The sequence below is a fragment of the Engystomops pustulosus genome, chromosome 11 (genome assembly GCF_040894005.1).
Source record: "Engystomops pustulosus chromosome 11, aEngPut4.maternal, whole genome shotgun sequence".
Lineage (NCBI taxonomy): Eukaryota > Metazoa > Chordata > Amphibia > Anura > Leptodactylidae > Engystomops > Engystomops pustulosus.
The window spans coordinates 12,683,396-12,707,360 of NC_092421.1; the positions used below are offsets into that span (position 1 = coordinate 12,683,396).

Here is a 23,965-nt window from a genome sequence, read left to right on the forward strand (position 1 = left end):
AAACTCACTTGTCAGCAGCGGGCTTAAGGCTTTCTAACAACAGGCAGGACATATTGAAGACAGTCCTAATACATAACCAGGCCTCTCCGAGGCTTCACGGTTGGTAGAATGTTCTTTCAAGCTCCATTTTTTTTTAATCTATGACTAAGGCTGATGTGACCTGCCAAAGATTACAGTTTTTGTCTCATCTGCCCAAATGATATTCTCCAATATGTTTTGAGGCTTTTTGATATACACTTTGGCAATTTCCAGTCTCACAATTTTAGGATTTCATCTCAGCTGTGGTGACCTCCTTGGTTGTAGGACAGCAGCTAAAGGTGGAATGTGAAAGGAGCTGGACCGTGGAGCTCACTTCTAATGTCTCTGGTTTCCATTCATATTATCCACTTCTTCAATGCGTTATCAATATTCTCTCTTGCGGACACTTCCAAGAGGTTTGGCTACAATCCCATAGACCTAAAATCTATGCACAATAATTGTAACTGTAGTAGCCGGAGCATCAAGCTATTAGCAGATTGTCTTCGAGCCTTTACTATAACCCTGTTAATCTAGAATTTTCTTTCTAGTCTGCGACAACACGCAGCTTCTGTCTTTAGTCCATGTCCAATGTGACCCCCCCCCCCCCCATGACTCTGCACAGCAACTACTTCTCACCCCATAAATAGTCAGAGGACAAGTGTGACGACCCCTGTTCTGCTCAATCCAGGACACATCGTCACATGTCCCTACAGTGATATATAGTTATTTTCAAGCTTTTCAATCAGCACTTAGGGGTTGTAGAGGATATAAAACATAACCTCTATTTACATAAAACCGCATCAGAATTGATGCATCAGAATTATAACCATAAAACACCTACACGGAATAATTCATATTGCGGAAGGGTACAGTCAAAAATAATAGTCGTCCACCTGGAAAGGAAAATGTCACCACCTGCATTTAAAGGCGACCATATCCTACCGGGATTCAGAGACTTAAAAGGTGATGGGCTGGATAAACAGGGGCATGAGGGCTGTACTGTCCCTATAGAAACCCCTCAAACTAGTGCCCTAACAAGGGCAGTCCACAACTGTCCTTATCCTTGAACGTGCATGCCCCCTGTGTACCGCCAGTCAGCCTGCACACTATGTCCACGAGTCCACCACCAGGACCGTGGACTAGCAGGATCTATTACTCCACAGTCCAGCTTACAGCTAAGTGGTCCTAATTACATGGCACTTTATGCCGGACTCAGCTTCAGCCAAAACGGACGGCGAGTTCTTACTAAATCCCTCTGAAGAGTCAGAAGACGAAACGCGTCAGGGAAGGTGGCGCTACACAGGGGGCATGCACATTCAAGGATAAGGACAGTTGTGGACTGCCCTTGTTAGGGCAGTAGTTTGAGAGGTTTCTATAGGGACAGTACAGCCCCTCATGCCCCTGTTTATCCAGTCCATCACCTTTCAAGACGTCTGAATCCTGGTAGGATATGGTCGCCTTTGAATGCAGGTGGTGACATTTTCCTTTCCAGGTGGACGACTATCATTTTTGACTGTACCCTTCCGCAATATGAATTATTCTGTGTAGGTGTTTTATGGTTATAATTCTGATGCGGGTTTTATGTAATTAGAAATTAAAGGTTATGTTTTATATCCTCTACAACCCCCAAGTGCTGATTAGTCTGTTTGTTAGAGGTGGTTATTGTGCTGCCTGAAATATTGATTTTGCAGCTTTTCTTGAAGCTTTTCAATCAAAAAAACCTTAATTTTTTAAAACAAAAAAAATATTCAGTTGAACCACAATTCACAAGCAAAGTCCCATTTACATTTAATGATTTTCAGTGAATAAAAGTTGACCGTGACATTGGTCAGTGACCACCGCGGGTTTTATTCTAGTGAACGGAAGGGCAACCAGAGTTTTGTCCGCGCCGGGTAGAACTCTTTGCGCCAAAGTTGGTTTAAAAGTTACTTCAGTCATTTGGTTTGAAATAAAAAAGCCAAGTATCTATTGTTTCCGGAGCTCGCATCCCACTGGCTTGTAGGAAGATCGTCTTCTTCGATCTTTGCCGACCTAGGACCTCAGATTGGATATTTCACAGTGACGTGTCTACCGGACGTACACGACTGTTCCACCTTCTATGGTAAACTCTGGCAAAGGCGCGTCAGTCCTTTCGGTATTGTTGCCTAGATGGTCTTCCCTTGTGATTGTCCTGAATTTGTCGTCCCCCTAGCTGTCCATCAGTCCTTTAAACTCTGTGATTTGCGATTGTATATCTTCAGGGAGCTCAAGGGGAGGAAGATCTGGTAAGGGAATGTCTAGAGGAGGAAGATTAGGTATAGGAATGTCCTTAACCTTCCCGGTATTTGCTACAAAATTCTGCCAAGTAGATGACGGATTTGGAGAAATCGGAGTCGCTTGCTGCAAACTCCACAGCTCAGACTTCTCCACAAAGTCGGTGTCCATGTCCAGCTCCTTCTCTGGATTGTGCTGCAGTCGGGCCACCTCTGCCCGCAGCTTCCGGTTTTCTTTTTTCAGCTTCTCATTTTCGGCTAGCAGCGTGTCCACCAGTAGGTTCAGCTCTTTAATCTTGGTGGCCTGCTCCTCCAGTTTGGTCTTGTCGTCTTTAGGGACTTTATTTGCCTTGAAAGGTTCCAGTGGCTCCTTCCTCTTCTGCAGCAGATACAGTAGAGAGTCGGGTTCTCGGTCAAGGACACTGTGGATTTCCTGCAAAGTCTTCCCTGGGTTAGAGCTGGATTTCTGGCCTGCAGAAACGAGTGCATTTTGGCTGTCGGGGTCATCTGACCTGTAGGACGTCTGCAGGTGCGCAGTCAGCTCCTTTTCTGCCGCTATTGCTTTTTGTTGAGCTCTGAGTTTTTCTTCTCTTTTGGCTCTTTTTAATCTTTCCTGAATTAGCAGCTGCTGCTTTATGTGACTCTCCCGCTGCAGCTCAAGGGACAGCTGAGCCTAGAGCAGAAAGGACACGGATACCAGGTAAAATCAATGCAAAATTAAAGTTCAGTGTCACAAATTTGACTAAGGCCAGCCGCAGATCAAAGGGTACCACCTATAGAAACGGGCCCATATATTGGTCCAATCCAACAGAGTGTATACATTGCACAGAACGGGAGTCCTTGCAACACACACAAATATGATGCAAGGACTCCCTGTCTGCTGGCTGTACTGCAACAATCTATTAACGGTTACAGTACCGGCGCTGTCAGATGCCCATAACTAATGTGTATGGAGAACTCCCGATTCTGCCCCTATATAACAGCACTAGAACCTGCTTTATCATATACTATTGTTCTAAGGGGAGATAAGTGGTGCCTAGCACCAATGGCGACCCTTTCTCCATTGAGAACACATTTGGCCATTTTTATGGAGTTCAGTCCACAGCTGTGTACAATGTATGTATATAGTCAAAGAGTTTATAGGTGGATTTAGATTTCACGTTATAGAGGCATGGCTGCCCTCTTACCTGCTCAGACTGCGTCAACCGTTTGGCTTCCAGGAGATAGGCTGCAATAATGAAAAACATACATTACTATAAGCGGGTTGTGCAGATCAGCATGGAAACAAATCACACCATCCAGCCAACACATTGTCCTTTAGCTCATTGCTTCCATTACTGCATAGAAAATGTATAAAAATGTATTCTGAAGTTCTATCACCCCCAATAAAGATTTGGCTTGTATAGGGTTAAATAAAATCTACCCTCAAAATCCATCACTTACTCATAGATCCAGGCACCTGGATGGTGGCAATCTTATCATATTTGTTATTCATGGCCTCCTTCCTTCTGAAACCGACTTTAAAAATGATGCTAATGAGCCTGAAGGGCTGTGCAGACATTTCCATAGCCCCTCAGTGCTGCAGATTCCCAGGCTATTACAATGAGCAGACCATGTCTCACCCAACCCCCTGCTTTTTCCCTCCTCCTACAGTGGATAACAAATATAAGATTACCAGTGTCACGGAGCCCAGATCTATGAGTAAGTGTCCCTTAGTTTATCATGATGGGTTTTGATGGTAGATTTTCTTTAAAGGGAACCTGTCAGCAGAAATTGACCTAATAAACCATGACCAGTATGTTGCTGAACACCTTCCAGATCCTGTTTCTTTCATGACCCAGTGTGGTGGCATCATCAAGAAAATCAACTTTGAATTGAGATTGGGTAAAATTGATTGTATAAAGTCAAGGAGGCGGAGATTTTAACACTGAAGTCAAGCTCTCCCTGCCTCAGAAAGTCCCATTCACTGTAATTGATGGTCCGATGCATAATGTCAACCATAGAGGAGGCGGCATTCAGAACTCCCCACCTTGACTTCAGTGTTAAACTCTCCTCCTCCTTGACTTTATCCAACCAATTTACATCTCACTTCAAAGGTGATTTTCTGGATGATGCCACCATAGTGGGCCATGAAAGAAACACAAACTAAAAGGTGTTACACTGCTTCACAACATTCATGTAGTGGTTTATTAGGTCAACTGCTGATGACAGGTTCCCTTTAAGAATCCTATGAATGTAATATGCATATACCTCATAATGATTTTTTTAAAGAGATTTCCCAGTATAAAATGTTCTTCCCCAACCTGCCACAAGTGCTGGGACCCCACTGATTACAAGGATTGGGAGCCCATCAAATGAGCTTTGATGGGCTCTGGCAGGAGTTTCCAGAGACCCTCCATGCTGTAGCTACATAGGCTGTTACAATGAGCAGAAAATGAATGGGACTGCTGTCTGAAGATCATGGGTTTCCTGCACATCACTCTGTAATATACCGAGCGGACAGCTTGGTTATGTGAAGTTTCTCATGTAGGGCACTGCACTGTATTACACATCCCATCCTATTGTATGAGCCTAACAAGTAACATAACCCGGGCTTTGCTGACCTCAGGGATTGTTTTTTCATTTTAGGAGTTTATGAAATAATGAGGTTCAGAAAATGTTAATGTTTTTGAAAGCGATGTTCCCATTTCAGATTGTAATGGATATTGAAAAAGTTATACAAATCTCCAATCTATTTTCTGTATCAATTCCATACAGTTTTCTAGATCTCTGCTTGCTGTCATTCTATAGAAAGCTTCTAGCTTCATTTCCAGTGGACAGAAATCTCACCATGGTCACACAGGTGCACTGCTCGTTATATCACACAGCTCTGATTACTTATGATACTAACGAGCCGTGCACCTGTGTGACCATGGTCAGATTTCTATCCACAGGAAGTAAACAGAAGCTTTCTATAGAATGACAGCAAGCAGAGATCTAGAAAACCATGAGGAATTGATACAGAAAGTATATTGGAAAGTTGTATTATTTTTCATCATACAAACAATAACATTAATTTGCCAAAGTGGAAATACCCCTTTAACAATAAAAACGGCAAAATGTTTGTGTGAGACTTGGTACATGGGGCTCATTACCTATGTCCTGAAATAGCCACTTTGCAATATTAACCCCTTATCTACCCAGGATCATCTTACAGAGGTAGAAGCGGATGATATGCCTCGGGCACTGTACACACCTGCAGCTTTCCTGTGACATGCAATAGCCTCTTCATATTTTCCAGTAGCCAGAAACCGGTCTGCTTTCCTGCTTTGTTGATGTGCCTGCGGATATGGAAAAAAAATAAATAAATCCATAGAGCGATTGGTAACCAACTACAAGACCACGGCCGTATCTGTGGCCCCTGTTCCATAGTTAGAAACATTTAGAGGTTCAACAAGTGTCTGTGGAAGGACATTAGTGTCACATAAGCTCCCGGTGTAGCGCTCTGTGTAATACCCCCATTACTATTGGCAGCACGGCCGTCCCCAGATGGCGAATTATCCGCATCCATCTGGGTAATCGTCAATAATTACCGATCATTATAGCGAGGGCAGCCTTCCAACCATCCTGGATGACATGATACAAGGGCAATGTATGACAGGAGTCTGGAGAATGCATCAATGATTAACCTCACCGAGCCCGACCGCAGGAAAACAAGTGACAAACAGCAGAGGAATGTCCTCCACCTACACAGGGCACACGTAGAGCGCCCGGAAAGCACATGACCGCAAATATGACGGCCCACTAGAACACGGACTGTGATACCGAACCTCAGTACTGAGCCTTACAGCGTACAGACAAATCCATGTCTATGGGCCCCATGTGTCTTCTCTACAGTCATGGGCCCGTGAGTGGACCGCACACTGAGAAAGCTCAAAATATACTCCAAAAATAATGGCCGTCAGGAGAAGATTTAGAAGCACATCAGCTATTTTATAACTATCTACCAATAGTGGTGTTCAGCTATACCTCCCGATTCCCCAAAATGTCACATATTAACCCCCATGTAGGTGATGATATCATGAGATTACCAAATCATAAGTCTCCAGGTAATGGGGATAAGATCACAAGAAATTCACTTGTTAGTAACAAAACTTGATGTAGAAGAAGCCACCTCCTGCTTTCCATTACAGGGGATTGACATGAAAGAAAGTTCTCAAATTTCAATCTCCTATTGCTGGTTACACAATAAAGATCATTTTTAACCCCCTTACTTTAGAATTTTAGGGCACAGTCAAAAAACAAATGTTCGCCTTAGCCCGCGGCAAAAATACGGTCGCACGTTGGAGAGGAGGAGGGGCTGCTCCCCCCCCCCCCAATCCGTAGAGAAGCGAGCGTCTGGCGCCAGAACATGGCAAAACAGGACATGTTCTATAATTGTGTCAGCTCGTCTTGTAATGGAGGGGAGAGGTAGAGATCTCACTGCATTGAGCAGACAGGAGAAGCTATTCATGAGAAGAATCTGCCCTGCCCGACCATGAAAATCAGAAGATTTACAGTCAGATCTGTGAAATGCTGGATTTTTGTTAATAACAGAGAATTAGAGAATGTGTTATTTAGTTATCGTTAGTATACACTGAAGAATCTTGTCTTTGTGGGAATTCCCCTTTAAGTGGCAACATGCTGCTACACAAACATCAAAACCTGCAGCACAAAACCAGACTTATACCTGACCTACAAGAAGCATTCATCATCTAATGGTTTGTTCACAACCTCACAATTAAATGTTTCCGTATCTCACAATTAAATGTATCCGTATGATGGAGTTATTTTTCAATATGGTTTTCGGGCTGGTACCACAACTATCAATATTACCAGAGGCAAAATGGTTTCCTAGAACCAGCTGATGGTGAAGGCACTCCGGCCAGGTTTAGAAGCAGAGTGCCCAATAGATGTCCATGACAATCCTATAGCAAAGAGCGAGGTATAAGCCACTACCGGTACTTGCATATCTACCTCCGTCACTGCTGGGCTCTGTACATAGGCACTTCAGTAGTAATGACATTGGTCTCAGCCGGATACCACTAAGGCCAATGATTTCCTGCAGAGGTCAGAAGCCACTGACCTGTCACCACTGCCTCAACCCCTGTATAGAGACCAGCAGTAAGGGAGGGAAGGAGAGAAGCAAGCAAAGGTTTGCCCTACTAATGGGCATTTGGTTGTCAATTCCCAATAAACCGATGGTCCATGGTCACCTTTAGTGAAATTATTGGGTTATCTGGTCACATCTCAAATTTGGCTTTACAAAGTTTTATTAAGTTACACATCCCAACACTAAAACCATGAGAACAAACTAGTGACTAGGAGCAGGAGCCACATTTGCAGCAGCCAGAAATTGAGAAACCAAAAACGCATGGACTCGCTCGGTCTGATCTCAATATGGGTTCATTAATGTAGAAGAGAACCTGTCCTATGCAGGACTAACAAGGAGAACCTGCACACGTGTCACCCTGTTATGTACACAGACACATTATAAACTGGGCGTACAACTATCATTCCAGTATTATATAACACTCCGGGTATATGGAGACGCTGGAGAAGAAAATACTGCATGAGTGATGTAGGCGTGAAAAATACTGTATGAGCTTCACCAGATAAAGGAAGCACGGGATACGATTGGGTGCAATAAGAGTTTATAACTCACAGGTCTGATATCCAGTACTGAAGGACGTCTACCATCAGTTTGACTGTAACACTTACAGGCTCCCCGGGTGATGCTGGTCCTGGATGTGGTTTAAGGAAGAGCAAAAACCCCATCATTTAAAAAACATGTAAATTATCCAGAGGCGCACAGGCTGATGTCACCTGAACGATTCTTGGCATTGCCATCTCTTAACTTATTCACGCCCGTCCACCAGAGCCCCATGCCCGCCCGTCCACCAGAGCCCCATGCCCGCCCGTCCACCAGAGCCCCATGCCCGCCCGTCCACCAGAGCCCCATGCCCGCCCGTCCACCAGAGCCCCATGCCCGCCCGTCCACCAGAGCCCCATGCCCGCCCGTCCACCAGAGCCCCATGCCCGCCCATCCACCAGAGCCCCATGCCCGCCCATCCACCAGAGCCCCATGCCCGCCCATCCACCAGAGCCCCATGCCCGCCCATCCACCAGAGCCCCATGCCCGCCCATCCACCAGAGCCCCATGCCCGCCCATCCACCAGAGCCCCATGCCCGCCCATCCACCAGAGCCCCATGCCCGCCCATCCACCAGAGCCCCATGCCCGCCCATCCACCAGAGCCCCATGCCCGCCCATCCACCAGAGCCCCATGCCCGCCCATCCACCAGAGCCCCATGCCCGCCCATCCACCAGAGCCCCATGCCCGCCCATCCACCAGAGCCCCATGCCCGCCCATCCACCAGAGCCCCATGCCCGCCCATCCACCAGAGCCCCATGCCCGCCCGTCCACCAGAGCCCCATGCCCGCCCGTCCACCAGAGCCCCATGCCCGCCCATCCACCAGAGCCCCATGCCCGCCCATCCACCAGAGCCCCATGCCCGCCCATCCACCAGAGCCCCATGCCCGCCCGTCCACCAGAGCCCCATGCCCGCCCATCCACCAGAGCCCCATGCCCGCCCGTCCACCAGAGCCCCATGCCCGCCCGTCCACCAGAGCCCCATGCCCGCCCGTCCACCAGAGCCCCATGCCCGCCCATCCACCAGAGCCCCATGCCCGCCCATCCACCAGAGCCCCATGCCCGCCCATCCACCAGAGCCCCATGCCCGCCCATCCACCAGAGCCCCATGCCCGCCCATCCACCAGAGCCCCATGCCCGCCCATCCACCAGAGCCCCATGCCCGCCCATCCACCAGAGCCCCATGCCCGCCCATCCACCAGAGCCCCATGCCCGCCCATCCACCAGAGCCCCATGCCCGCCCATCCACCAGAGCCCCATGCCCGCCCATCCACCAGAGCCCCATGCCCGCCCATCCACCAGAGCCCCATGCCCGCCCATCCACCAGAGCCCCATGCCCGCCCATCCACCAGAGCCCCATGCCCGCCCATCCACCAGAGCCCCATGCCCGCCCATCCACCAGAGCCCCATGCCCGCCCATCCACCAGAGCCCCATGCCCGCCCATCCACCAGAGCCCCATGCCCGCCCATCCACCAGAGCCCCATGCCCGCCCATCCACCAGAGCCCCATGCCCGCCCATCCACCAGAGCCCCATGCCCGCCCATCCACCAGAGCCCCATGCCCGCCCATCCACCAGAGCCCCATGCCCGCCCATCCACCAGAGCCCCATGCCCGCCCATCCACCATAGTCCCCACCCGAAGAGCTAGGAAAAAGGTCACACCACGCCCTGCACTCTCAAAGCCCTGTCACTGGCTTTCTCCTAGCTCCTCGGACGGGACTATGGCAGACAGACGTAAATAAATAAGGAGATGGCAATGCCGTCAGCCGTAGTGTCTCCGGGTAATTTACATGTTTTTTTAAAACTCCTTTTCTAATTAATGACGCTGTTCCCGTACCTATCATGCTATCATACACATGTATATATGTATATAGTGTATGTATAGGGCAGGAGGAGGCAGCCCCCAGCATGTATATATGTATATAGTGTATGTATAGGGCAGGAGGAGGCAGCCCCCAGCATGTATATATGTATATAGTGTATGTATAGGGCAGGAGAAGGCAGCCCCCAGCATGTATATATGTATATAGTGTATGTATAGGGCAGGAGAAGGCAGCCCCCAGCATGTATATATGTATATAGTGTATGTATAGGGCAGGAGGAGGCAGCCCCCAGCATGTATATATGTATATAGTGTGTATATATAGGGCAGGAGGAGGCAGCCCCCAGCATGTATATATGTATATAGTGTATGTATAGGGCAGGAGGAGGCAGCCCCCAGCATGTATACATGTATATAGTGTATGTATAGGGCAGGAGGAGGCAGCCCCAGCATGTATATATGTATATAGTGTATGTATAGGGCAGGAGGGGGCAGCCCCAGCATGTATATATGTATATAGTGTATGTATAGGGCAGGAGGAGGCAGCCCCCAGCATGTATATATGTATATAGTGTATGTATAGGGCAGGAGGAGGCAGCCCCCAGCATGTATATATGTATATAGTGTATGTATAGGGCAGGAGGAGGCAGCCCCCAGCATGTATATATGTATATAGTGTATGTATAGGGCAGGAGAAGGCAACCCCCAGCATGTATATATGTATATAGTGTATGTATAGGGCAGGAGAAGGCAACCCCCAGCATGTATATATGTATATAGTGTATGTATAGGGCAGGAGGAGGCAGCCCCCAGCATGTATATATGTATATAGTGTATGTATAGGGCAGGAGGAGGCAGCCCCCAGCATGTATATATGTATATAGTGTATGTATAGGGCAGGAGGATGAAGCCCCCAGCATGTATATATGTATATAGTGTATGTATAGGGCAGGAGGAGGCAGTCCAAGCATGTATATATGTATATAGTGTATGTATAGGGCAGGAGGGGGCAGCCCCCAGCATGTATATATGTATATAGTGTATGTATAGGGGAGGAGGAGGCAGCCCCCAGCATGTATATATGTATATAGTGTATGTATAGGGCAGGAGGAGGCAGCCCCCAGCATGTATATATGTATATAGTGTATGTATAGGGGAGGAGGAGGCAGCCCCAGCATGTATATATGTATATAGTGTATGTATAGGGCAGGAGGAGGCAGCCCCCAGCATGTATATATGTATATAGTGTATGTATAGGGCAGGAGGAGGCAGCCCCCAGCATGTATATATGTATATAGTGTATGTATAGGACAGGAGGAGGCAGCCCCCAGCATGTATACATGTATATAGTGTATGTATAGGGCAGGAGGGGGCAGCCCCAGCATGTATATATGTATATAGTGTATATATAGGGCAGGAGGAGGCAGCCCCCAGCATGTATATATGTATATAGTGTATGTATAGGGCAGGAGGGGGCAGCCCCAGCATGTATATATGTATATAGTGTATATATAGGGCAGGAGGGGGCAGCCCCAGCATGTATATATGTATATAGTGTATGTATAGGGCAGGAGGGGGCAGCCCCAGCATGTATATATGTATATAGTGTATGTATAGGGCAGGAGGGGGCAGCCCCAGCATGTATATATGTATATAGTGTATGTATAGGGCAGGAGGAGGCAGCCCCCAGCATGTATATATGTATATAGTGTATGTATAGGGCAGGAGGAGGCAGCCCCCCGCATGTATATATGTATATAGTGTATGTATAGGGCAGGAGGAGGCAGCCCCCAGCATGTATATATGTATATAGTGTATGTATAGGGCAGGAGGAGGCAGCCCCAGCATGTATATATGTATATAGTGTATGTATAGGGCAGGAGGAGGCAGCCCCCAGCATGTATATATGTATATAGTGTATGTATAGGGCAGTAGGAGGCAGCCCCCAGCATGTATATATGTATATAGTGTATGTATAGGGGAGGAGGAGGCAGCCCCAGCATGTATATATGTATATAGTGTATATATAGGGCAGGAGGGGGCAGCCCCAGCATGTATATATGTATATAGTGTATATATAGGGCAGGAGGGGGCAGCCCCAGCATGTATATATGTATATAGTGTATGTATAGGGCAGGAGGGGGCAGCCCCAGCATGTATATATGTATATAGTGTATGTATAGGGCAGGAGAGGGCAGCCCCCAGCATGTATATATGTATATAGTGTATGTATAGGGCAGGAGGAGGCAGCCCCCAGCATGTATATATGTATATAGTGTATGTATAGGGCAGGAGGAGGCAGCCCCCAGCATGTATATATGTATATAGTGTATGTATAGGGAAGGAGGAGGCAGCCCCCAGCATGTATATATATATATATAGTGTTTGTATAGGGCAGGAGGAGGCAGCCCCCAGCATGTATATATGTATATAGTGTTTGTATAGGGCAGGAGGAGGCAGCCCCAGCATGTATATATGTATATAGTGTATGTATAGGGCAGGAGGGGGCAGCCCCAGCATGTATATATGTATATAGTGTATGTACAGGGCAGGAGGATGAAGCCCCCAGCATGTATATATGTATATAGTGTATGTACAGGGCAGGAGGATGAAGCCCCCAGCATGTATATATGTATATAGTGTATGTATAGGGGAGGAGGAGGCAGCCCCCAGCATGTATATATGTATATAGTGTTTGTATAGGGCAGGAGGAGGCAGCCCCAGCATGTATATATGTATATAGTGTATGTATAGGGCAGGAGGAGGCAGCCCCCAGCATGTATACATGTATATAGTGTATGTATAGGGCAGGAGGGGGCAGCCCCAGCATGTATATATGTATATAGTGTATGTATAGGGCAGGAGGAGGCAGCCCCCAGCATGTATATATATATATAGTGTTTGTATAGGGCAGGAGGAGGCAGCCCCCAGCATGTATACATGTATATAGTGTTTGTATAGGGCAGGAGGAGGCAGCCCCAGCATGTATACATGTATATAGTGTTTGTATAGGGCAGGAGGAGGCAGCCCCAGCATGTATATATGTATATAGTGTATGTATAGGGCAGGAGGGGGCAGCCCCAGCATGTATATATGTATATAGTGTATGTATAGGGCAGGAGGAGGCAGCCCCCAGCATGTATATATGTATATAGTGTATATAGGGCAGGAGGAGGCAGCCCCCAGCATGTATATATGTATATAGTGTATGTATAAGGGGGGAGGAGGAGGCAGTCCAAGCATGTATATATGTATAGGGGGGGGGGGGGAGGAGGCAGTCCAAGCATGTATATATGTATATAGTGTATGTATAGGGGAGGAGGAGGAAGCCCGCAGCATGTATATAGTGTATGTATAGGGCAGGAGGGGGCAGCCCCCAGCATGTATATATGTATATAGTGTATGTATAGGGGAGGAGGAGGCATCACCCAGCATGTATATATGTATATAGTGTATGTATAGGGGAGGAGGAGGCATCACCCAGCATGTATATATGTATATAGTGTATGTATAGGGGAGGAGGAGGCAGCCCCCAGCATGTATATATGTAAATAGTGTATGTATAGGGGAGGAGGAAACAGCCCCAGCATGTATATATGTATATAGTGTATGTATAGGGCAGGAGGAGGCAGCCCCCAGCATGTATATATGTATATAGTGTATGTATAGGGCAGGAGGGGGCAGCCCCAGCATGTATATAGCGTATGTATAGGGCGGATGGAGGCAGCCCCCAGAATGTATATATGTATATAGTGTATGTATAGGGCAGGGGGAGGCAGCCCCCAGCATGTATATATATATATAGTGTTTGTATAGGGCAGGAGGGGGCAGCCCCAGCATGTATATATGTATACAGTGTATGTATAGGGCAGGAGGAGGCAGCCCCCAGCATGTATATATGTATATAGTGTATATAGGGCAGGAGGAGGCAGCCCCCAGCATGTATATATGTATATAGTGTATATAGGGCAGGAGGAGGAAGCCCCCAGCATGTATATATGTATATAGTGTATGTATAGGGGGGGAGGAGGAGGCAGTCCAAGCATGTATATATGTATAGTGGGGGAGGAGGAGGCAGTCGAAGCATGTATATATGTATATAGTGTATGTATAGGGGAGGAGGAGGCAGCCCGCAGCATGTATATAGTGTATGTATAGGGCAGGAGGGGGCAGCCCCCAGCATGTATATATGTATATAGTGTATGTATAGGGCAGGAGGAGGCAGCCCCCAGCATGTATATATGTATATAGTGTATGTATAGGGCAGGAGGAGGCAGCCCCCAGCATGTATATATGTATATAGTGTATGTATAGGGCAGGAGGAGGCAGCCCCCAGCATGTATATATGTATATAGTGTATGTATAGGGCAGGAGGGGGCAGCCCCAGTATGTATATATGTATATAGTGTATGTATAGGGCAGGAGGAGGCAGCCCCCAGCATGTATACATGTATATAGTGTATGTATAGGGCAGGAGGAGGCAGCCCCCAGCATGTATATATGTATATAGTGTATGTATAGAGCAGGAGGAGGCAGCCCCCAGCATGTATATATGTATATAGTGTATGTATAGGACAGGAGGAGGCAGCCTCTAGCATGTATATATGTATATAGTGTATGTATAGGGCAGGAGGAGGCAGCCCCAGCATGTATATATGTATATAGTGTATGTACAGGGCAGGAGGAGGCAGCCCCCAGCATGTATATATGTATATAGTGTATGTATAGAGCAGGAGGAGGCAGCCCCCAGCATGTATATATGTATATAGTGTATGTATAGGGCGGGAGGAGGAGGCAGCCCCAGCATGTATATATGTATATAGTGTATGTATAGGGGAGGAGGAGGCAGCCCCCAGCATGTATATATGTATATAGTGTATGTATAGGGCAGGAGGAGGCAGCCCCCAGCATGTATATATGTATATAGTGTATGTATAGGACAGGAGGAGGCAGCCCCCAGCATGTATATATGTATATAGTGTATGTATAGGGCAGGAGGAGGCAGCCCCCAGCATGTATATATGTATATAGTGTATGTATAGGGGAGGAGGAGGCAGCCCCCAGCATGTATATATGTATATAGTATATGTATAGGGAAGGAGGAGGCAGCCCAAGCATGTATATATGTATATAGTGTATGTATAGGGCAGGAGGAGGCAGCCCCAGCATGTATATATGTATATAGTGTATGTATAGGGCGGGAGGAGGAGGCAGCCCCAGCATGTATATATGTATATAGTGTATGTATAGGGAAGGAGGAGGCAGCCCAAGCATGTATATATGTATATAGTGTATGTATAGGGCGGGAGGAGGCAGCCCCCAGCATGTATATATATATATATATATATATATATATATATATATATAGTGTTTGTATAGGGCAGGAGGAGGCAGCCCCCAGCATGTATATATGTATATAGTGTATGTATAGGGCAGGAGGAGGCAGCCCCCAGCATGTATATATGTATATAGTGTATGTATAGGGCAGGAGGAGGCAGCCCCAGCATGTATATATGTATATAGTGTATGTATAGGGCAGGAGGAGGCAGCCCCCAGCATGTATATATGTATATAGTGTATGTATAGGGCAGGAGGAGGCAGCCCCCAGCATGTATATATGTATATAGTGTATGTATAGGACAGGAGGAGGCAGCCCCCAGCATGTATATATGTATATAGTGTATGTATAGGGCAGGAGGAGGCAGCCCCCAGCATGTATATATGTATATAGTGTATGTATAGGACAGGAGGAGGCAGCCTCTAGCATGTATATATGTATATAGTGTATGTATAGGGCAGGAGGAGGCAGCCCCCAGCATGTATATATGTATATAGTGTATGCATAGGGCAGGAGGAGGCAGCCCCCAGCATGTATATATGTATATAGTGTATGTATAGGACAGGAGGAGGCAGCCCCCAGCATGTATATATGTATATAGTGTATAGGGCAGGAGGAGACAGCCCCCAGCATGTATATATGTATATAGTGTATGTATAGAGCAGGAGGAGGCAGCCCCCAGCATGTATATAGTGTATGTATAGGGGAGGAGGAGGCAGCCCCAGCATGTATATATGTATATAGTGTATGTATAGGGCAGGAGGAGGCAGCCCCCAGCATGTATATATGTATATAGTGTATGTATAGGGCAGGAGGAGGCAGCCCCCAGCATGTATATATGTATATAGTGTATGTATAGGGGAGGAGGAGGCAGTCCCCAGCATGTATATAGTGTATGTATAGGACAGGAGGAGGCAGGCCCCAGCATGTATATAGTGTATGTATAGGACAGGAGGAGGCAGGCCCCAGCATGTATATATGTATATAGTGTATGTATAGGGGAGGAGGAGGCAGCCCCCAGCATGTATATAGTGTATGTATAGGACAGGAGGAGGCAGGCCCCAGCATGTATATATGTATATAGTGTATGTATAGGACAGGAGAAGGCAGCCCCCAGCATGTATATATGTATATAGTGTATGTATAGGACAGGAGGAGGCAGCCCCCAGCATGTATATATGTATATAGTGTATGTATAGGGCAGGAGGAGGCAGCCCCCAGCATGTATATATGTATATAGTGTATGTATAGGGGAGGAGGAGGCAGCCCCCAGCATGTATATATGTATATAGTGTATGTATAGGGCAGGAGGAGGCAGCCCCCAGCATGTATATATGTATATAGTGTATGTATAGGGCGGGAGGAGGAGGCAGCCCCAGCATGTATATATGTATATAGTGTATGTATAGGGGAGGAGGAGGCAGCCCCCAGCATGTATATATGTATATAGTATATGTATAGGGAAGGAGGAGGCAGCCCAAGCATGTATATATGTATATAGTGTATGTATAGGGCGGGAGGAGGCAGCCCCCAGCATGTATATATATATATATATATATATATATATATAGTGTTTGTATAGGGCAGGAGGAGGCAGCCCCCAGCATGTATATATGTATATAGTGTATGTATAGGGCAGGAGGAGGCAGCCCCCAGCATGTATATATGTATATAGTGTATGTATAGGGCAGGAGGAGGCAGCCCCAGCATGTATATATGTATATAGTGTATGTATAGGGCAGGAGGAGGCAGCCCCCAGCATGTATATATGTATATAGTGTATGTATAGGGCAGGAGGAGGCAGCCCCCAGCATGTATATATGTATATAGTGTATATAGTGTATATATAGGGCAGGAGGGGGCAGCCCCAGCATGTATATATGTATATAGTGTATGTATAGGGCAGGAGGAGGCAGCCCCCAGCATGTATATATGTATATAGTGTATGTATAGGACAGGAGGAGGCAGCCCCCAGCATGTATATATGTATATAGTGTATGTATAGGGCAGGAGGAGGCAGCCCCCAGCATGTATATATGTATATAGTGTATGTATAGGACAGGAGGAGGCAGCCTCTAGCATGTATATATGTATATAGTGTATGTATAGGGCAGGAGGAGGCAGCCCCCAGCATGTATATATGTATATAGTGTATGCATAGGGCAGGAGGAGGCAGCCCCCAGCATGTATATATGTATATAGTGTATGTATAGGACAGGAGGAGGCAGCCCCCAGCATGTATATATGTATATAGTGTATAGGGCAGGAGGAGACAGCCCCCAGCATGTATATATGTATATAGTGTATGTATAGAGCAGGAGGAGGCAGCCCCCAGCGTGTATATAGTGTATGTATAGGGGAGGAGGAGGCAGCCCCAGCATGTATATATGTATATAGTGTATGTATAGGGCAGGAGGAGGCAGCCCCCAGCATGTATATATGTATATAGTGTATATATAGGGCAGGAGGGGGCAGCCCCCAGCATGTATATATGTATATAGTGTATGTATAGGGCAGGAGGAGGCAGCCCCCAGCATGTATATATGTATATAGTGTATGTATAGGGGAGGAGGAGGCAGTCCCCAGCATGTATATAGTGTATGTATAGGACAGGAGGAGGCAGGCCCCAGCATGTATATAGTGTATGTATAGGACAGGAGGAGGCAGGCCCCAGCATGTATATATGTATATAGTGTATGTATAGGGGAGGAGGAGGCAGCCCCCAGCATGTATATAGTGTATGTATAGGACAGGAGGAGGCAGGCCCCAGCATGTATATATGTATATAGTGTATGTATAGGACAGGAGAAGGCAGCCCCCAGCATGTATATATGTATATAGTGTATGTATAGGACAGGAGGAGGCAGCCCCCAGCATGTATATATGTATATAGTGTTTGTATAGGACAGAAGGAGGCAGCCCCTAGCATGTATATAGTGTATGTATAGGGCAGGAGGAGGCAGCCCCTAGCATGTATATATGTATATAGTGTATGTATAGGGCAGGAGGAGGCAGCCCCTAGCATGTATATATGTATATGGTGTATTTATAGGGCAGGAGGGGGCAGCCCCCAGCATGTATATATGTATATAGTGTATGCATAGGGCAGGAGGAGGCAGCCCCCAGCATGTATATATGTATATAGTGTATGTATAGGACAGGAGGAGGCAGCCCCCAGCATGTATATATGTATATAGTGTATAGGGCAGGAGGAGACAGCCCCCAGCATGTATATATGTATATAGTGTATGTATAGAGCAGGAGGAGGCAGCCCCCAGCATGTATATAGTGTATGTATAGGGGAGGAGGAGGCAGCCCCAGCATGTATATATGTATATAGTGTATGTATAGGGCAGGAGGAGGCAGCCCCCAGCATGTATGTATGTATATAGTGTATATATAGGGCAGGAGGGGGCAGCCCCCAGCATGTATATATGTATATAGTGTATGTATAGGGCAGGAGGAGGCAGCCCCCAGCATGTATATATGTATATAGTGTATGTATAGGGGAGGAGGAGGCAGTCCCCAGCATGTATATAGTGTATGTATAGGACAGGAGGAGGCAGGCCCCAGCATGTATATAGTGTATGTATAGGACAGGAGGAGGCAGGCCCCAGCATGTATATATGTATATAGTGTATGTATAGGGGAGGAGGAGGCAGCCCCCAGCATGTATATAGTGTATGTATAGGACAGGAGGAGGCAGGCCCCAGCATGTATATATGTATATAGTGTATGTATAGGACAGGAGAAGGCAGCCCCCAGCATGTATATATGTATATAGTGTATGTATAGGACAGGAGGAGGCAGCCCCCAGCATGTATATATGTATATAGTGTATGTATAGGGCAGGAGGAGGCAGCCCCCAGCATGTATATATGTATATAGTGTTTGTATAGGACAGAAGGAGGCAGCCCCTAGCATGTATATAGTGTATGTATAGGGCAGGAGGAGGCAGCCCCTAGCATGTATATATGTATATAGTGTATGTATAGGGCAGGAGGAGGCAGCCCCTAGCATGTATATATGTATATGGTGTATTTATAGGGCAGGAGGGGGCAGCCCCCAGCATGTATATATGTATATAGTGTATGTATAGGGCAGGAGGAGGCAGCCCCCAGTATGTATATATGTATATAGTGTATGTATAGGACAGGAGGAGGCAGCCCCCAGCATGTATATATGTATATAGTGTATATATAGGGCAGGAGGAGGCAGCCCCCAGCATGTATATATGTATATAGTGTATATATAGGGCAGGAGGAGGCAGCCCCAGCATGTATATATGTATATAGTGTATGTATAGGACAGGAGGAGGCAGCCCCCAGCATGTATACATGTATATAGTGTATGTATAGGACAGGAGGAGGCAGCCCCCAGCATGTATACATGTATATAGTGTATGTATAGGGCAGGAGGAGGCAGCCCCCAGCATGTATATATGTATATAGTGTATGTATAGGACAGGAGGAGGCAGCCCCCGCATGTATATATGTATATAGTGTATGTATAGGGCAGGAGGAGGCAGCCCCCAGCATGTATATATGTATATAGTGTATGTATAGGACAGGAGGAGGCAGCCCCAGCATGTATATATGTATATAGTGTATGTATAGGGCAGGAGGAGGCAGCCCCCAGCATGTATATATGTATATAGTGTATGTATAGGACAGGAGGAGGCAGCCCCCAGCATGTATATATGTATATAGTGTATGTATAGGGCAGGAGGAGGCAGCCCCCAGCATGTATATATGTATATAGTGTATGTATAGGGCAGGGGGAGGAACCCCCCAGCATGTATATAGTGTATGTATAGGGCAGGAGGAGGCAGCCCCCAGCATGTATATATGTATATAGTGTATGTATAGGGCAGGAGGGGGCAGCCCCCAGCATGTATATATGTATATAGTGTATGTATAGGGCAGGAGGAGGCAGCCCCCAGCATGTATATAGTGTATGTATAGGGCAGGAGGAGGCAGCCCCCAGCATGTATATATGTAAATAGTGTATGTATAGGGCAGGAGGAGGCAGCCCCCAGCATGTACATATGTATATAGTGTATGTATAGGGCAGGAGGAGGCAGCCCCCAGCATGTATATAGTGTATGTATAGGGCAGGGGGAGGAACCCCCCAGCATGTATATATGTATATAGTGTATGTATAGGGCAGGGGGAGGCAGCCCCCAGCATGTATATATGTATATAGTGTATGTATAGGGCGGGAGGAGGCAGCCCCCAGCATGTATATATGTATATAGTGTATGTATAGGGCAGGAGGAGGCAGCCCCCAGCATGTATATATGTATATAGTGTATGTATAGGGCAGGAGGGGGCAGCCCCAGCATGTATATATGTATATAGTGTATGTATAGGGCAGGAGGAGGCAGCCCCCAGCATGTATATATGTATATAGTGTATGTATAGGGCAGGGGGAGGAACCCCCCAGCATGTATATAGTGTATGTATAGGGCAGGAGGAGGCAGCCCCCAGCATGTATATATGTATAAAGTGTATGTATAGGGCAGGAGGAGGCAGCCCCCAGCATGTACATATGTATAAAGTGTATGTATAGGGCAGGAGGAGGCAGCCCCCAGCATGTATATAGTGTATGTATAGGGCAGGAGGAGGCAGCCCCCAGCATGTATATATGTATATAGTGTATGTATAGGGCAGGGGGAGGAACCCCCCAGCATGTATATATGTATATAGTGTATGTATAGGGCGGGAGGAGGCAGCCCCCAGCATGTATATATGTATATAGTGTATGTATAGGGCAGGAGGAGGCAGCCCCCAGCATGTATATATGTAAATAGTGTATGTATAGGGCAGGAGGAGGCAGCCCCAGCATGTATATATGTAAATAGTGTATGTATAGGGCAGGAGGAGGAACCCCCCAGCATGTATATATGTATATAGTGTATGTATAGGGCAGGAGGAGGCAGCCCCCAGCATGTATATATGTATATAGTGTATGTATAGGGCAGGAGGAGGCAGCCCCCAGCATGTATATATGTATATAGTGTATGTATAGGGCAGGAGGAGGCAGCCCCCAGCATGTATATATGTATATAGTGTATGTATAGGGCAGGAGGAGGCAGCCCCCAGCATGTATATATGTAAATAGTGTATGTATAGGGCAGGAGGAGGCAGCCCCAGCATGTATATATGTATATAGTGTATGTATAGGGCAGGAGGAGGCAGCCCCCAGCATGTATATATGTATATAGTGTATGTATAGGGCAGGGGGAGGCAGCCCCCAGCATGTATATATGTATATAGTGTATAGGGCGGGAGGAGGAGGCAGTCCAAGCATGTATATATGTATATAGTGTATATATAGGGCAGGAAGAGGCAGCCCCCAGCATGTATATATGTATATAGTGTATATATAGGGCAGGAGGGGGCAGCCCCCAGCATGTATATATGTATATAGTGTATGTATACGACAGGAGGAGGCAGCCCCCAGCATGTATATATGTATATAGTGTATGTATAGGGCAGGATGAGGCAGCCCCAGCATGTATATATGTATATAGTGTATGTATAGGACAGGAGGAGGCAGCCCCCGCATGTATATATGTATATAGTGTATGTATAGGGCAGGAGGAGGCAGCCCCCAGCATGTATATATGTATATAGTGTATGTATAGGGCAGGAGGAGGCAGCCCCAGCATGTATATATGTATATAGTGTATATATAGGGCAAGAGGAGGCAACCCCCAGCATGTATATATGTATATAGTGTATATATAGGGCAGGAGGAGGCAGCCCCCAGCATGTATATATGTATATAGTGTATGTATAGGGCAGGAGGAGGCAGCCCCAGCATGTATATATGTATATAGTGTATGTATAGGGCAGGAGGAGGCAGCCCCAGCATGTATATATGTATATAGCGTATGTAGAGGGCAGGAGGAGGCAGCCCCAGCATGTATATATGTATATAGTGTATGTATAGGGCAGGATGAGGCAGTCCCAGCATGTATATATGTATATAGTGTATGTATAGGACAGGAGGAGGCAGCCCCCAGCATGTATATATGTATATAGTGTATGTATAGGGCGGGAGGAGGAGGCAGTCCAAGCATGTATATATGTATATAGTGTATATATAGGGCAGGAGGGGGCAGCCCCCAGCATGTATATATGTATATAGTGTATGTATAGGGGAGGAGGAGGCAGCCCCAGCATGTATATATGTATATAGTGTATGTATAGGGCAGGATGAGGCAGCCCCAGCATGTATATATGTATATAGTGTATGTACAGGGCAGGAGGAGGCAGCCCCCAGCATGTATATATGTATATAGTGTATGTATAGGGCAGGAGGAGGCAGCCCCCAGCATGTATATATGTATATAGTGTATGTATAGGGCAGGAGGAGGCAGCCCCCAGCATGTATATATGTATATAGTGTATGTATAGGGCAGGAGGGGGCAGCCCCAGCATGTATATATGTATATAGTGTATGTATAGGGCAGGGGGAGGAACCCCCCAGCATGTATATAGTGTATATAGTGTATGTATAGGACAGGAGGAGGCAGCCCCAGCATGTATATATGTATATAGTGTATGTACAGGGCAGGAGGAGGCAGCCCCCAGCATGTATATATGTATATAGTGTATGTATAGGGCAGGAGGAGGCAGCCCCCAGCATGTATATATGTATATAGTGTATGTATAGGGCAGGAGGAGGCAGCCCCCAGCATGTATATATGTATATAGTGTATGTATAGGGCAGGGGGAGGCAGTCCCCAGCATGTATATATGTATATAGTGTATGTATAGGGGAGGAGGAGGCAGCCCCCAGCATGTATATATGTATATAGTGTATGTATAGGGCAGGAGGGGGCAGCCCCAGCATGTATATATGTATATAGTGTATGTATAGGGCAGGAGGAGGCAGCCCCCAGCATGTATATATGTATATAGTGTATGTATAGGACAGGAGGAGGCAGCCCCCGCATGTATATATGTATATAGTGTATGTATAGGGCAGGGGGAGGCAGCCCCAGCATGTATATATGTATATAGTGTATGTATAGGGCAGGGGGAGGAACCCCCCAGCATGTATATAGTGTATATATAGGGTAGGGTGGATACATATGGCGGCTCCGCTACGTGCAGGGGCCCGGATGTTACATTGTATCAGGTGGCGCTGAATTTAACCCCTGTGTGCCGGGGGGACATGTCGTGCGTGACACTCACCAGGTTCAGTGGACTTTCCATCACTTCCATAGAGGCCGCCTGTGCGCGGGGAGAGCGGGCCGCTAGACAGCAGGGGGCGCTCTGGGGCCGGGGGCTGTCATCAGGCTGTGCTGGGGGAGAAGTCCCGGCTGTGTCACCACACAGCACAGCTCCTGCCGCAGAAACAACAACTTCCGCCTCAGGACCCACCCTCCCACCAGTACGTCACTCCCCTCGCAGCCATGACGCGATGATGGGGCGGGGCTAATTAGAAGGGTCGGAGAAGGACTCTGGGCGGGTCTTCTTGCCGGGGCGACCGGCATGTCGTCCTATTGGCAGCGACCAATAGAGGGCGCCCGCTCATAATTCGTATCACAGCCGCTACAGCGTCTAACAGTGATGCCTATTCTGAGCAGCAGGGGGCGCGCCGCCACATTCACAATTCTAATCACTGCAGCAACAGCGTCTAACAGCGATGCCTATCCTGAACAGCAGGGGGCGCGCCTTATATTATATACACACACACATACAGTATGCTAGAAGCAATTGAATCACAGCAATCATTTCAATTATATCCCAATTTTTTAAAAAAAAATGTTTTTACATTTTTTACTGATGCAGTTGTGACTATTGAAAAGTAATTGTCCCCGAGACTGGGGCGAATAGGCAAATATAAATA

General features: G+C 46.9%; 1 protein-coding gene across 2 annotated transcripts; it reads right to left on the bottom strand.

The window, feature by feature from the left end:
- Positions 1-1,755: 1,755 nt before the first annotated feature.
- On the bottom strand, positions 1,756-23,534 carry NRBF2 (nuclear receptor binding factor 2). Of its 2 annotated transcripts, XM_072130049.1 has the most exons (4): positions 23,308-23,534; positions 5,506-5,590; positions 3,458-3,498; positions 1,756-2,943 (listed from the first exon to the last, which is right to left on the bottom strand). In XM_072130049.1, exons 1-4 carry the CDS (start codon positions 23,335-23,337, stop codon positions 2,206-2,208), a joined length of 894 nt encoding a protein of 297 aa, XP_071986150.1. In that variant the 5' UTR covers positions 23,338-23,534; the 3' UTR covers positions 1,756-2,205. The 2 variants fall into 2 exon arrangements, with proteins under 2 accessions (XP_071986150.1, XP_071986149.1); XM_072130048.1 differs by lacking the exon at positions 23,308-23,534 and having other exon boundaries at positions 5,506-5,638.
- Positions 23,535-23,965: the final 431 nt, after the last annotated feature.